The sequence below is a fragment of the Miscanthus floridulus genome, chromosome 9, assembly GCF_019320115.1.
Source record: "Miscanthus floridulus cultivar M001 chromosome 9, ASM1932011v1, whole genome shotgun sequence".
Classification (NCBI taxonomy): Eukaryota; Viridiplantae; Streptophyta; class Magnoliopsida; order Poales; family Poaceae; genus Miscanthus; species Miscanthus floridulus.
Window position 1 is genome coordinate 112,398,178 of NC_089588.1, and position 16,604 is coordinate 112,414,781.

The 16,604-nt window shown below is 45.5% G+C and overlaps 1 protein-coding gene across 1 annotated transcript; it reads left to right on the top strand.

Annotated features, from left to right (window-relative positions):
• Positions 1-3,346: 3,346 nt before the first annotated feature.
• On the top strand, positions 3,347-15,124 carry LOC136480591 (cysteine-rich receptor-like protein kinase 26). Its single transcript, XM_066478089.1, has 7 exons — positions 3,347-3,484; positions 4,282-4,334; positions 8,423-8,579; positions 8,682-8,931; positions 9,139-9,346; positions 9,705-9,802; positions 13,012-15,124. The coding sequence occupies exons 1-7, from the start codon at positions 3,347-3,349 to the stop codon at positions 13,047-13,049; spliced, it is 942 nt and encodes a 313-aa protein (XP_066334186.1). The 3' UTR covers positions 13,050-15,124.
• The last annotated feature ends 1,480 nt before the right edge of the window (positions 15,125-16,604 follow it).

A 16,604-nucleotide genomic window follows, 5' to 3' on the forward strand; every position in this document is an offset into this window, starting at 1 on the left:
CGTGCCGAGCCCCGCCGCAGCCCCACGCGCGACGAGCCTCGCCGTTGGGAGCCGTTGCCGCACCGCGCATGTGCGCTGCCAACGCCGCCGCCGCCGGATGCCCCTGACGCCCCGGTCGATGCAGCCGGCCCATGAGAAAGGCATAGTTTCCTTATGGAGGCTGAATATAAGGATAAGGGGCAATTTGGTCTTTTCGCCTTTCTTTTTTCAGATTTTGAATTTTTTTAATTCATTTATTCCATGACCATCTGACAGCATCCAAACCAGGGGCAAACGGATGATTCAATTCAAAATAGCAAGGGCAAGGTCATCCAAAGTCATCGAGCAAGGTCCCAATGCCCGACGATTCATGTGATGCCTCCCAAACTGATTGGCATCAATCTGTTTATCAGTTTAGGAAATCAATAGAGGCGATTGGACATGCAAGCTAAGCATGATGGAGATGCACATCCTTTTCATTGTAATAAGACACTTTCCATGGATGAAACTCTGGAATTAAATATCCAGCCATTTGTATTCGGACGGAACAAGCCGATTTGACTATTAGAAAAAATGTGATAATCGGCGAACCCAGGGAATCAAGGAAGGGAAAGAAAGTCTTAGTTCGTGAGGTGGTGCTCGAAAAGTCCAATGGGAATCGGGAGAGCCTCAAGATCACTATCAAATCTTCCACGCTCGGGGGGCAAGCCCAAATTCCCATGGACAAGCAAAAATCAGCGACACCAATTTTCGAAATCGGTCAAGCTGTCTATATACAAAAATTGCAGCACACATGTAAAGATGGAGAGTGGATTCCTTACCCATTACTACGCCAAATTCCTCACCGTTGGAGGATGCCTGTTGGTTTATCTCACAATGAGCAATGATGAGTCCCTCATAGCCGATTGAGCTACAGCCAATCTAGCCCCAACAAGGCAGGACCGATTTAAGCTGGTTTTAGATGAACCTGCTAATCAGGTCCAACAAAAGGGTAAGGCATCAGCAGAGCAAGTATATGTGTTGAGGGACAAGGAAGTTCTCGCTGATCCCGTAGAAAAGTCCGATGAGCAAATAATCATCAAAATCAGCTCCGCAGATGTTCCAATCAAAGAAATTGAAGGACCGATTGTCATTGGCAATCTGGACCAATTTGACGCGGAGAAAATATCCAGGGGCATTGTTGTTAATGATCATAAGGCCCATAGTAGCACATCGGCTCTTGAGAACTTTCAACCAACATGGTGCCCTTTGGGTTTGTTGAGAATTCAAAGATGCAAACTTCAGCGTGCTCGCTGCAACAAGATCAAGCAAGAAGGGCTAGCAAAGATGGGGGAAGAAATCTTCAGCAAGATGAATCGAATTTTCCCTCATCCAATGAAGAAGGGAGAAACGACTGTCTGCACAGCCGACCCCAAGCCAGGTCAGCTGCTACTGCTACTCAAGTCGGCCAAACCAGGTCAGCGGCGGTGTTAGCGGCAGAAACGACCAGGGCGGCTACAAGTGCGGTGGCAACAACAATGGCGGCGGTGGCTACTGTGCCTCACTTGGCCATCCAGCCTCTAGATGTGCTTCACCTTGTGGGGTGCGCTACAGCAGAGGCGCCCCATTGCCGGTGCCATGGGGCCATTAGTAGCCTGGTGTTCTGGGCGAGTACCCGTAGGCGCACATCGCCTATGCGCCCGCTAATTCTCTGACTTGACGGTTTTGCTGCCTGCCGCACCACAGCAGGGTGCTGGCAGGTGGGATCAGGCCAGCCTCATCACTGCCTTGAACAGGATGGCTCTTTAGAGTGCGAACCCTTGGGTCCTCAACACCGGCGCCACCGCTCACTTGTCGTCATCAGATGGTATACTGTTCTCCCACCTACCTCACTCTGATTCTTTCATCATTGTAGGCAACGGTAACAACATTCCAATTTCTTATCGTGGCACATCCACCTTGTCAGCATTATACACTACCTTTCTCCTTGGCAATGTCCTAGTTGCTTATGCTCTAGTGTGGAATTTACTTTCTGTTCGCTAGTTCACTCGCGATAGTAATTGTTCCATCAAGTTTGACACTTTGGATTTTTCTATTAAGGACCATCAGACGAGGCACGTGATTCTTTGCTGCAATAGTAGCGGGGACCCCTACATCATCGCTTCATCGCCACGTTACAATTGTAGCCTCGCTACTTCGTCCACCTTTTGGCATCACCGCCTTGGTGACCCTGGTGCTTCCGCCATCGCCATGCTCCAGAACATGTCATTCATTTCTTGTAAAAGGGCCCGCGGTCCTTGTCATGCCTATCAGCTTGGCAAGCACACGCGGCTCTCATTTGGGAGCCCGCCTTCTGTAACGACTACACCTTTTGACTTAATTCACTATGATTATGGACATCTGTGGTTCTTAGCACTCTAGATTTATAAATATTATCTCATGTTTCTTGATGATTATTCTCATTTTTGTTGGTCGTTTCCTTTATACCACAAGTCTGATGTGCACCGCCATATCGTCGATTTTGTTGCCCATGCTCATACGCCGTTCAATGCCATATCGGAGAGTTTTTGGGCCGATAACGGCACCAAATTCGTTAAAAATCCCACCATTTCATTTCTATCTAGCTGTGACATTGCTTTGTGTCTCATGCCCATAGACCTCGCCACGTCAACAACACTGTCTTTGTACCCTGCTGATCCACGCGTCCATTCCTCCGCCCTTGGTCTGGAGCCGTAGCTGCCACCACCTACGTGATCAATAAGTGCCCCTCCTCATCTGTACATCACAACATCCCATACCCACTTCTGCATCAGAAGCTCTTGGATTATTCGTCCCTTCGTGTTCGGTTGTCTCTATTACCAGAACCAGTGCCACGACGCCTCATAAACCCCCCCCTGTTCGACTCCATGTGTGTTTCTTGGATACCACCCTCTCACAAGGGATATCATTGCATGGACATGTCCACCCGTCGCATCATTGTTTGACGTCATGTTGTCTTTGATGAGTCCGTGTTTACATTTGCCTCCACACCCTCGGCGGCCTCTTTGCCGTTGTCACTAGATCTTTTGATCCAGGGACACTCTCCACCGTTGGAAGCTCCGTCCATGGATGTTGAGCGACCGCGTGCTCCTTCGGTTGCTCCTACCTCCGGTAAGGTCGAGCAGTCGGACCTCCATGACTAGACGGTCATCTACGCTGGCGACATCAGGCCGGCTGCCCCCAGTGATCGTGGCTGCTCTGGCAACGCCACCTCCTTTGCATCCCATGACATGTTCTCAGACTGGCTGCCTGCGCGCCGTCGACTGCCTCAACCTCTCTGCCATGACGGCCTTGCCTATCCTGACGAACTATTGTAGCGTCCTCATCAACCCCAATTGGTGTGCTGCAAATGGCGGAGGAGTACAAGGCTCTCATCGAGAACGACACCTCGCGCCTCGTGCCTCGACTGCCAGGTGCTAACGTTGTCACTGGCAAGTGGCTGTACAAGCACATGTTCTACTCTTACAGCTCCCTGGCTTGGCAAAAGGCACGCTGGGTTGTCCGGGCTCCGGGGCTTGTCCCAGCAAGTCAACATCAACTATGACGAAACGTTCAGCACCATTGTCAAACCGGGGACGATCCACATTGTCCTCAAGATCATTGCCTCACGTGATTGGCCTATTCATCAGCTAGTTGTGAAGAACACCTTCCTCCACGGTCACCTGGGAGGACCATGTACTACCAGCAGCCATCGGGCTATGTGGACCCCGCTGTTCCCGACTATGTTTGTCTTCTGGCAGAAATCCTTGTACGGGCCTAAGCAGGCTCCCTGGGCTTGGAACCAGCGCTTTGCCTCGTACATCTGCAGCATCTCCCTGTACAGTTTTTTTTTTTTTTTTTTTTTTTTTTTTACTTCTGGACCAATCTATGCATCCGTGATTCTACCGCTATGACTGTGGGCAGGTATTAGGATAATTGTATAGCCTATTGTTGTACCACGCTAAATTGTATCACAAGCTAGTACTATCCCTGTACATGGTTATATATATGAAAGGCACCACTCACAATAGGTGTGTGGTGATTCCTCCAATCTTACTATGTTTCTACGGATACTAATAATAGTGTTCCAATTTAATACTGTAGTCTAAATTTTTTTTTCACTGGAAAACATTTATACTATTTTATTGTGACTAATAAAAATAGCTTTTTATTTAACTAATGGTCAAGGTTGGAGATGTTTGACTAGACATTCTAGGAAGTTATGCTTTATTTGGATTTTTATTTTGTCTACTTAAATTTAAGATGACAAAATAAACCTGCTTATCTTTTTTCTTTGAACTGCAGATTGTTAAAAGATTCCAAGCACTGTCCGTACGAGCTCTTCATGAATATTCTAGGTATACACATGGTAATTTTTTAATAAGTTCCTGTGCCAATTTGACATAGGAACTTACAGATTCACCAAACATTATTACTCTTATATTTTCTTAATTCGCACAAGCCTGGTTTCCTTTTTCTTCCATTACATAAGGCCAAGTTAGTTATTATCCAACTGATGCGATGCAATTGCTTAACTGGTATGGCACCTTATAATGATCTGGTTTTGCCAGTCACATACAAATGATGATTAGTAGCTAGCTGAATCGACACACATTGAATTTCTGTTGTTTGTTCAGGGTAATAATGTGCAATGAATTGAGTATATTGATGTATAGAGCACCAATTGCATTAACTTTTTTATGTTTCCTATTGCCATCTAAAACACTAGAGTGACTTATGGGGATTTGTTTTGAATAATCTATTACTTATGCGGTGCCAATGAATGACCAAACTGGAAAATAAATGTTAGAAATAATCTGGTGCTCCCTCTCTCTGTACCCGCGCAGCAGGGGTTGTCACAGAAGTCAGTCCTGCTGTCACATCTAGTCATTGTAGTAGTATGGTAATATGACATGTCTATGTACTATGATAAGATAGGAGCAGTTGAGGGTTGGAGTACTTGCCAACTACCCTTGTACCTGGCAAGGTACAGTTAGAGTGGTATATATCAGCTAGCATAGCAATAGAAAGTTCAGTTCGCCACATTTAGGAAACAGAGTCCGGCCAGCGTCGGAGCTCGTGTGTGTGTGATGTTCTCAACCCCTCTTCAACCTCTAGCCTAGTGTGAGTGTGCCGGTGAGCAGATTGCTCACCTATGTGGAGAGTTCTCGGGACAAGTGGTATCAGAACGGCGAGCACTGGGCGCTGACGGATTACATCCCACAGCTGTGCTCGAGCATCGTCAGCATCGGGCAGCTTTACGAGTGCGCATGCGAGATACTGATCGAGAGCGGGATCTTGAAGATCCGCGATCGGGAGCGGCATCTTCTCGCCAAGGTAAAACGCTCCCGTAATCGATTGTACCTGCTCGATTTGAAGGAGGAGCAGCCAGTGTGCCTGGTGACGCGGCACACCGAGGAATCGTGGCTATGGCATGCCCGGTTCGGACATCTCAGCTTCGACGCACTCGGTCGGCTGGAGTAGATGGTCCGAGGGCTGCCCCACATCGAGCACGCAAGCAAGTTGTGTGATAGCTGCCGGCCAAGTATCGCACGGCGGACGCCCTCGAGCTCGTCCACGGCGACCTCTGCGGGCCAATCACGCTGGCCACGCATGGCCGGCGGCGGTATTTCCTTCTACTCGTGGATGATTGCAGTCGCTACATGTGGCTGCAACTCCTGACGAGCAAGGACGAGGCGGTAGATGTGATCAAGAGGTTCCAGGCGTGGGCGGAGGCAGAGTCCGGAAAGAAGCTGCGCATGCTGAGGATAGATCGCGGCGATGAATTCACTTCAGTGGAGTTCGCTGCGTGCTGCGCAGATCAGGGTGTGGTGCGACACCACACCGCACCGTACTCGTCACAGCAGAATGGCGTGGTGGAGCGGCGGAACCAGATGGTGGTCGGCATGGCTAGATCCATGATGAAAGCCAAGAGCATGCCGCACAGTTCTGGAGAGAGGTGGTGACCACGGCGGTGTTCATCCTCAACCGCATGCTCACAAAGGCCCTAAAGGGTGTGACGCCGTTCTAAGCATGGCACGGGAGCAAGCCGAGCGTGTCCTTCCTTAGGACGTTCGGTTGCATCAGCCATGTCAAGAAGACGAAGCCATTCCTTACCAAGCTAGAAGACAGGACCACGCCGATGGAGCTCCTAGGCTACGAGGAGGGCACTAAAGCCGTATCGGCTCTACGACCTGCGTGGAGGCATGGTGGTTGTCTCGCGCGACGTCGTATTCGACGAGAAGGCGGCCTGGGACTAGGAGGGTCTAGGAACGGGGGAAGCTGACGGCTTCAGCAACACCTTCGTCGTCGAGCATTTAGTCATCCACGGTGATGGAGACGCTGGAGAGGAGGTGCCGACCACTCCAGTAGCAGAGCCGATCACTCCAGCAGTGGATCCGACCACTCTAGGAGTGGTGCCGAGCACTCCAGGAGTGGTGCTGAGGGGTCTTGCATTGGTGCTGAGCACTCCAGGAGTGGTGCTGAGCGGTCCTGCAGTGGTGCCGAGCGGTCCAGAAGTGGTGCCGGGCACTCCAATAGGGGTGCCGAGCACTCCAGCAGCAGTGCCGACCACTCTTGCGGAACAGAGGACTCCATCGACACCGATCGAGTTCACCTATCCTCCAAGCGACATCAGCGAGTTCGTGGATGCCTTCCACGACGGTGAGGAGGTGTGGTTCCGCAGGTTGGACAACATCATCGGCAATGTAGGGGCCTCGGGCCTGGCGAGTTGGCTGCTCGACGATCAAGAGCTGCTTCTTGTCAGTGCAGAGGAGCCACCCACGTTCGCGCTGGCTGAGCGCGACGCCAATTGGCGATGGGCGATGCTGGAGGAGATGAAGGCGATCGAGGAGAACGAGACTTGGGAGCTCCTCGATCCGCCTCCAGGATGCCGTCCGATCGGGCTGAAGTGGGTGTGCAAGGTGAAGCAGGACGAGCGCGGCGCCATCAAGCACAAGGCGCGTCTCGTCGCCCACGGCTAGCGTGAGGGCATCGACTTCGAGGAAGTCTTTGCGCTAGTGGCGCACATGGAGTCCGTCCGACTGCTGCTGGCTTTGGCAGTGGCAAGGGACTGGCGCGTCCATCACCTGGACGTAAAATCGGCCTTCCTCAATGGCGAGCTGGCGGAGACAATCTTCGTCAGGCAAGCTCTGGGCTTCGCCGTTAAGGGAGCAGAGCACAAGGTGCTCCGACTGCACAAGGCGCTCTACGGGCTATGGCAGGCCCCGCGGGCATGGAGCGCCAAGCTTGACGCCACACTGGGCGCGCTTGGGTTCACGCGCTGCGCAACAGAGCATGCTCTCTACACGTGGCGACGGGGGAATAAGGAACTCGTCGTCGGCGTGTATGTGGATGACTTGATCGACACCGGTGCGCGTGCGGAGGACATCGACAGTTTCAAGCTCGAGATGATGGCTCGTTTTCGAATGAGCGATCTCGGCGCGCTCTCCTACTATCTCAACATCGAGGTGAAACAGGGAAAGTAGGTGCTCACGCTCGGTCAGAGCGCGTACGCGGTGAAGTTGTTGGAGCGGAGCGGCATGGCAGATTGCAAGCCATGCGCGACTCCGATGGAGGAGCGGCTGAAGCTGACAAAGGCCAGCACCACGACGAAGGTAGATGCAACACTCTACCGGAGCATCGTCGGCGGGCTGCGCTACCTAGTCCACACAAGGCCGGACATTGCATTCGCCGTGGGCTATGTCGGCCGCTTCATGGAGGATCCTCGAGAGGATCATTGGCTGCGGTGAAGCGGCTGCTGCGCTACATCAAGGGAACGATGGATCAGGGGATTGTCTTCCCCAAGACCGGCGGTGGAAGTGGGCTACGGCCCATGGTCTTTAGCGATGCAGACATGGCGGGCGATATCGACAGCCGGCGGAGCACCTCCGGCGTGCTTGTCTTCCTTGGGTCGGCCCTAATTTCATGGCTGTCGCTGAAGCAGAAAGTGGTGGCACTGTCTACGTGCGAGGCGGAGTACGTGGCGGCGGCCACAGTGGCATGCCAAGCTGTGTGGCTGCACCGGCTGCTGGGCGAGCTGATCGGCGAGAAAGCTCGTCCGCCAGCACGGATGGTGGACAACCAGCCCACCATCGCCCTCGCCAAGAATCCGGTCCTCCATGACTGGAGCAAGCATATCGACATCAAGTTCCACTTCCTCAGGGACTGCGTCGATGGAGGGCATATCGTCATCGAGTTCGTCGAAACTGGTCGGCAATTCGCTGACATCCTCACCAAGTCACTCGGACGGCTTCGGTTCTCTGAGCTGAAGAAGATGATTGGCATGGTGGAGGTCAAGGCATTGGGTTAACAGCAGGATTAGGGAAAGAATAAATAGGTTTCGGACGTTTTAAGGAATTCATGAAGTTCTACCGGTTAGTTTGCTCTATTCAGGAAGCAAGCTGATTTTTCATTGTGCCTAACTTTGACCACATCGTTTACATAGATTTGCTGATATATATGAGGATCTAAATGTGTTGGAGCATATAGTTGAGGGAAGAGAAAAGCCAAGTAATCTGTCATATCCACTTTTACAATTCATCACTCAAAACTTTTCTGATGAGCGAAAGATTGGTCATAATGAACTCGGAGAATGTTTCAAGGTAAAAATTAATCTTTTTGTTGGACCTTTCGAGCAAGTTTCTATACAGCTTATCTGAACTTTATATTATCATAGCCACGCTAACACATATAAGATTAACCAGGCTATCGTGCAGATTGTTGTTGTGACAAGGCTTACAGGAAACCTCAATATTAACGATGGGATGTTTCATCAGCAGATTGGAAATATGACGTTGGCTCAGCATCAAAATGTATTGCGGTTTCTAGGATACTGTTCTTATACAGTAGAAAAGGAGATAGAAATAGGTGGTGACATTGTCATTGCTGAGAAACTGGAAAGATTCCTATGTTTCGAGTATTTAAGCAAAGGAAACCTTGGCGAACATCTTTCTGGTAATATAATATAAATCTATGTGCATTTACATAAGTATATAATACATTCCATATAATCATTTTACTTCTTTTATTTTATAACCTTCAATTTTATCGGTTCTTCATTTTATTTCACTAATGTTTGGTTATATGTCAAACACAGAAAACACAAAATGGCCATTTGGTAGATGCACACAGTACATTCATATTGTTATTTTATTTTTGCAGATGAATTAAGTGGGCTTGAATGGCATACACGTTATCAGATAATTAAGGGAATCTGTGAGGGTTTATGTTATCTTCACAAGGAAAAGGATATCATTCACATGGACCTCAAGCCTGCAAGTATCCTACTAGATGAGGACATGGTTCCAAAGATTGCAGATTTTGGTATATCAAAACTCGTATGTACGAGTGATAAATGTCTGCGGCAGCTGTAAGTTACACACTACAGTATGGCTAAGTTCATAAGGTTCCATAAAATTATCACTATAGTTTTCGAGTCAAAAACTGGAAATTGCTAAGACGCAACTGTAAAGGTAGGTAATAATTGTTTTTGTTTTTTTTCCCACTGGATCATGCTGGTGAGAGGACAACAAATGCTTTGTATGATTCATGTCAATTGTCTCTCCTGACTTTGGAAACCTGCTTCGATATTCTATTTAATATCATGCAAGAGCTTACCATGGAGTTTATTGATTTCCATGTTTGGAATGGCGCATTTGTTCTTTCTCCTTATTTTCATACCTTCCCTTTTCTTTATGTCATAACGAACTTTCATTTTAATTATGCAGTGGATACTCTGCTCCAGAGAGGATTTCTGATGGCGTGACATCACGCAAGGCAGACATTTATAGTCTGGGCATTATAATCATAGAGTTGGTGACTGGAAGTAAGAAGAATCCTAGTATTACTAATGTACGTGTGATTTATCTCCTCGTTTCATTTGAACCCTTTTTCATAAACACGCCAACCTTATTTTATCTACATATTTATGCATTTTAACTATACATCCAGACTACATTAATTGTTTGTTGCATTGGCGAAGGCTAAGGAAGTCTTATTTTATACTAAAAAACCTTTAAAATGTTCCTAGCACAAACAACTAGCAATGTTTTGTGAAGGGTAGCATAATATAACAACAACAACAACAACAATAACAACAACAACAACAACAAAGTCTTTTAGTTCCAAGTAAGTTGGAGTAGACTAGAGTTGAAACCCAATAAGAGCCCCTAGTCACGGTTCAGGCACATCAATAGCTGCTTTCCAAGCACTCCTATTCAAACATAGATCTTTAGGTATATCCAAACCTTTCAAATCTCTTTTTATTACCTCTCCATGTCAATTGTTGTCTTCCTCTACCTCTCCTCATATTATTATCTTGACTTAGAACTCCACAACACACTAAAGGTCTCATTTGTTCATGGCCAAACCACCTCAATCAATGTTGGACAAGTTTTTCTTTAATTGGTGCTACCCCTAGATGATCATGTATATCATTGTTCAGAACTCTGTCGATTCTTGTGTGACCACAAATCCAGTGCAACATATGTATTTCTGCAACACTCATTTGTTGAACATGTTGTCTTTTTGTAGGCCAACATTCTACTCCATACAACATAGCGGGTCTAATTATTTTTCTATAAAACTTGCCTTTTAACTTTTGTGGTACCCTCTCGTCATAGAGAATGTCAGATGCTTGGCGCGACTTCATCCACCCTGCTTTGATTCTATGGCTAAAGTCTGCATTAATATCTTCATCCCTCTGTAGCATCGGTCCTAGATATCGAAAGGCATCTTTCTTAGGCACTATTTAACCTTCCGAACTCACATCTCCCTCCTCATGTGCAGCGGTGCCAAAGCCGCATAGTTCTGCTTACTCTAAAACCTTTGGACTCAAGGGTCTGCCGCCACAACTCCAGTTTCCAATTTACTCCTGCCTGGTTTTCATCAACTAACACAATATCGTCTGTGAAAAGCATACACTAAGGGATATCCCTTGAATGTTCCTTGTAACCTCATCCATTACCAAGACAAAGAGATACAGGCTCAAGGCTAACCTTTGATGTAGTCCTATTTTAATTGAGAAGAAATCGGTGTTATCATCATTTGTTAGGAACACTAGTCACAACACTGTTGTACATGTCCTTGACGAGGGTAACTCTTAAAATTGTAAGAGTTAGACCTTCGAATTCCTTTCTCCATCCTATTAAAATGCACAGCAACACCAAACAACCAACAGAATTTAAGTCTCCACCCACAAAACACATTGTGTCTACTAATTCTCTCATACCAAATGCAAATTTGACAAAGGGGCAGCCGATAAAAGAAAACTGAATTTTAAATTTATTATGAAATTATAAGAGTTTATTGTGCACATGACAAAGAGCTGCACTTTTGCTAGCTCCGAAAAAATAATTTGTTGATGTTACTAGGTAAAATGATAATTTCACAATTTCTTCTAGCATTCATCAAGCTAGGTCCATTTTGATTTTTTTTCCTGGCAAGGTGGATTTTACAAGGAACTATCAATACAATATATATTCTGGTCACGAAATACTGAATAATATTGAACCGGGTTCAGTATCAATCAGCAGTACGTGTCAGTACCACGAATACTGAATAATACTGACAAGCGGCTACTGAATTGTACTGAATTTTTTTCAGTATAACAGCTTGGTGTAGTATAATTATTCTACACCTAGGGTGTAGAATAGCACGTGCGCGTGTGTGTATATATATAGTTCAGAAATATTTTTGGTCCCATTATTTTAGGATGCTCGAATTCAGCATAAACGATAAAATTCTGGTGTTGCTCCGATAGTTTGATGAGCTCCAAATGGCGTGCATTCATGGTATTTGTACTAAATATTCTGGTACTATTCTTAGTCAACTCAGATAAATGGCAGGTACTTTGTAGATGGGAACAAAGGTGGAACAAATCAGGAAAACATATGCGATCGGTTCATCAAGTGACAAAATGCCTCGAATTGGCTCAAAGCTGCTTGCACAAAGACCCGAACAGAAGACCTTTTGTATGGGATATAATACGTGAGCTCAACAAACTGGATAAAGAAGATTTATATATTTGATCAGGTAAGTTCATATATGCTGGCATAAAACCGACAACCTCTGTAAAAGTCGTCTCTTGATAGGCAGCGAGTATGTCACCACGTAATTTCTCTCTACTCTCAGGTAGGTAAACCTTGCTTGGAGGACATATTTCGAACTGGGTCACGTGAGCTTTGAGCTGAATAGGAGACTGGACTGGATGCTCAGTTGAGCAGAAATGTGGCACTAAAGAACGCTTCTTCAGAAACACAAAATCGAGCTCACTCTCGTGGAGCATACTGCCAAAAAATGTCATCCAGTGACGATGCAAATCAATGCAGATGGGGCAACTATGTATTGGTTTGGATCACCAACAACAATGTTGCAACCAATGCATATGGTGCCACTACTACTTAAGGGCCTATATGGATCACCTTATTCTGACAACAATAATCTCTAAGAGATTCAAAATGCCTAGCTAGATTATGGGACATAATATAATAATCCAACCAGTGGATTATTGGAATCCAGTAAGCCACATCCAACAAAAACCCAACACCTATAATCTTGGGTACCAAATAAAACCAGATTACTACAATCCATAGTTTAGATTACCATGCCAATTCACAATTTAGAATACAATAATCCAAAGTGATCCAAATGGTCCCTAAGTTCGGTGAATGGTATTTGCTCTTCTATAGTTAAATTACTGTAGAATGTCCACTTAGTTAAATATTAAATGGAGGATATGACTGAAAAAAATGTGATTTACTCATAGGATCCTTAGAGTTAGAGGTCATATATGGATATAATTATTATATTTATTTCTAAATATTCATTTTTTAAAACATAGGACAAATATGGAAAAACACTTTTTTTTGTAACACAAGAAAGATGTATGTAATATTAATGCCAATATGGAAAATTTGAAAAAAAATATGTAAACCTATCATGAAACCTGTGCAAGAAATATGGCCCATAGCAAGGGTTTATTGATTTTGGTGGTTCAGTGACAACATAACCATTAGGACTAACAATGTTTGCTAGTATACAAGGTACTTAATCTTATGGATGCAAGGGAATGACTTGGGCTAGCTAGGCGAAGGTAGAGATCAAGCAATCAACACCTCTAAGGAAGATCAAAGAGGAGCATTGAATACCCTAGATGACAAGCATACAGCATGACATCAAAGAAGTGAAGCCCGAACAAATGGATGTGAAGAAATATACTCAGTAGCACCAGAGGTGCACTGGATCTTTCGGTGGCACCAGAGCTATCTGGTGTGGTCATTGAAGATTCCAGGTGAGCCTAGTTTGAGTTAGAGAGAAGATGCCTGTAAGCATACTTCTGGTATAGTCACCGGAGTTGCACTCCAGAGGCAGCAGTGTTGGAAGCGTAGTGGAGAAACTAGAGAGCATTGGAGTGGTGTGTTGCAGCAGGAAGGCCTAGTCCCTTGTATACAACCCATCGGATTAATCCGGTCGTGCACTGATCCATCCACATCCATCGAAGTATTGGACTCCAATGGTAACACTAGTCACCGTCCCCAACCTTGCTGTCCCTCTCTATCCCCATATCTCCTCTATTCCGATGGTGGCTAGGGCGAAGGAGGTGGTGCGGTTGCGTAGTGGCAGCCCCCGCAGCGTGCGCGGGCTCCCCTTTCGACCCCTTCTAGTTGACGCACGCAGGCTCGCCATCCCTCTCTCTTCCTATCTGCTCCCTCCAATAGTGGCATGGGAGGTGGAGGTGGCGTGGTCACGCGGAGGCCGCCCCTAGCTTGCGTGGGCTCACCTGCTGCCTCTTGGCCCCTTTTGCGAGGCACACGTGGCCCTCTCTCCCCATTTATTCTCTCTTCGATGGTGGTGTCGGTGTCTGATGACTGGCAACCTTGTTACGGGGTTACCCAAAACGAGGATTGGTGGGGATCGACGTAAGCTAAACTCGATGATGAACGCAAGACAACGATTTATATAGGTTTAGGTTGCTGAATAGCGTAATACCCTACATCCTGTGTGGCGTGTTGCCTTGCGTTGGATTGCTATGTCTGAAGAAGTTACAAGGGGATGTCCCTGTCTCTCTTTATATAGTCTAGAGGGCATGTGCATAATTTTAGTCCTACTTGGTTACAATAAAAGAGTTCTAATCCTACTACTGAGATAGACTTTCCGTAAATCCGACTAGGTCGGTCCTTCTTGCCTTGGAGGTCACGCCACCTTATTCTGCGCCTTCTTGGCAGACCGTGGGCCGGCCCATCTCCTTACCGTGTAGTTAGCCCTATGGGGAACCTTTAGGATCTTGGTCCGTTCGGTGGCTACGGTGGACAATGTGGAGCGGCCTCGTAGTGGCCAAAGGTGGAGTAGACGTGGTAGGCCGATGGTAGCGCAAGCATGGCATCACAGATGAAGCCCTGCTCTATGCTCATGGCCATTGTCATCTAGATCTGCGAGACATCGGCTAGATCTATGAGGACAAAACCTGGATCTCAACTTCTCAAGTAAGGATCTCCTATCCTAGATCTTTATTTGCCTAGATATGCTGCAAGGAAGGAGGGTGGAGGATGGGCTCGACGGTGGCGATGGGATCAACAACGGGCTCGACGATGGATCTGGTCAACGACAATGCGGAAGAGAGCGTGAGGCACTGGGAGGAGCGGACCCTATGGTGGGCTTGGTATCAGGCTTGTCAGCTAGCCCCATGATGAGGACTAGGCTACATTTTTTTTTCTGATTTCGAGAGTTAGGCATTGTAGCCCGTCTCAGCATCTTTGATTAACAGAGATCATGTGCCACAGCCTATAGGAAGACAGTGGTGCCGCCTCGGTAAATGCAATTTGCCGGCTTCTAAAAATCAATATCCTACTAGTGTTAAATCTAGACTCTGATGAAGATATCAAAATAAGCAGCAACCATCTAAAGAAAAAGATACTCTCAAAGAAGATGTCACACCCCAAAATTTTCATTTTGGGTTGTGAATAGTTTTCACTGAATAAAATTAATGCTTTTATCATTTTTCTAAAATTTCCAAGATTTAATTAGGGTATTTGCAATTTATACTGTGAAAATGTAGATTTTTAAATAACTTTTATAATATAATATGAAGGGATGGAGACACTGTTCTGCTGGAACTCTGATGTAATTTTGTGTTTAGACCCTCTGGTCATTTTTGTAATATGTAATCACTTTTGTAATAAACACTGCAATGTATCACTTTTGTCGTCGCATGTGTGAATAAACAGATCCTAGCATACATGTGATGTGCATTCGGTTGTGTTTTCAAAATCGGGTGTGACAAGGTGGTATGAGAGTTGTGTTGACCGTAGGACGTCAGCCTAGTTAGCAATGGTCATCTTTTGGAGCTATTTTAGTAAAAACAAAGTCTACTCTCTTGTTGTCTTTCTCCTTGATGCTTTGTTTCAAAGTAAAACTCTTCAACGTAACCCCTCGTATCTCCAAGACCAATGGAATGGAGCTGGAGATTCTACTTCGAGAATTGAAGATGTTATGAGGATGAAGATTCAACGTCAACATGAAGAATCGTCACACTAAAGAAGACTGAAGATTTCAAGATTGTTTTACCCCTATGCCCTTTATAGGAAGGTTTTCACCCCCGAGCGCTTTTACGATAGCAACGATGCTAAGTTGTGTGCTAGTGTGTTTTCGTCTAAGAACCCTACCATGTTAGTGTGCCCTTGTGCGGTTGAATGTTTTGTTATTATGATCTTAAGTGATTTGGTTCTTCGTTATGACTGTAGCTTCAGCGAATCTCGGGGCGAGATTCTTGTTAAGGGGTTAGTCTGTCACACCCCAAAAATTTCATTCTGGGTTGTGAATAGTTTTCACTGAATAAAATTAATGTTTTTATCGTTTTTCTAAAATTTTCAAGATTTAATTAGGGTTTTTGCAATTTATACCGTGAAAAATATAGATTTTTAAATAATTTTTATAATATAATATGAAGGGATGGAGACCTGTTTTGCAGGAACTCTGATTTAATTTTGTGTTTAGACCCTCTGATCATTTTTGTAATATGTAATCGCTTTTGTAATAAACACTGCAATGTATCACTTTTGTCGTCGCATGTATGAATAAACAGATCTTGGCATACATGTGATGTGCATTCGGTTGTGTTTTCAAAACTGGGTGTGACAGAAGAGCACTTAGCTTACCACTACTATGGAAAATGGTTACCACTGCTGGGTACATCACTGGCAACTTATATCAATGTCTACTATTTATAGCCAATAGTAATAGTGGATTATCACTGCTAGGTAATTTTAAAAGTGAGTGATGCTATCACTATTACACAAATGATTTTTAGCAACAGAGACATTTTTTAGTAGAGGCAGCTCAATCAAAATTTGTCTAAAAATGGTTCCCTTGTTGGCTCGCCTCTAGAAAACATTTTTAGAGATAACTTGGATTTACAACCTCCTCAAAAAAATGCTCCTATCTTTAGAGGCGGTTGGATCTGGAGCCGTATCTAAAAATAAGTGCAAGACAAAAAAAATTAGATGAAGACAAACTTCGAGATATACAACTTTATAGTGGACACAATTTTCATTTGAAATTATTTAAATCTCGCAACTTTTGTTTGAAGTTCTCACAATTTGGAATTCGATTTTTTTAAATTTTTAAATGAC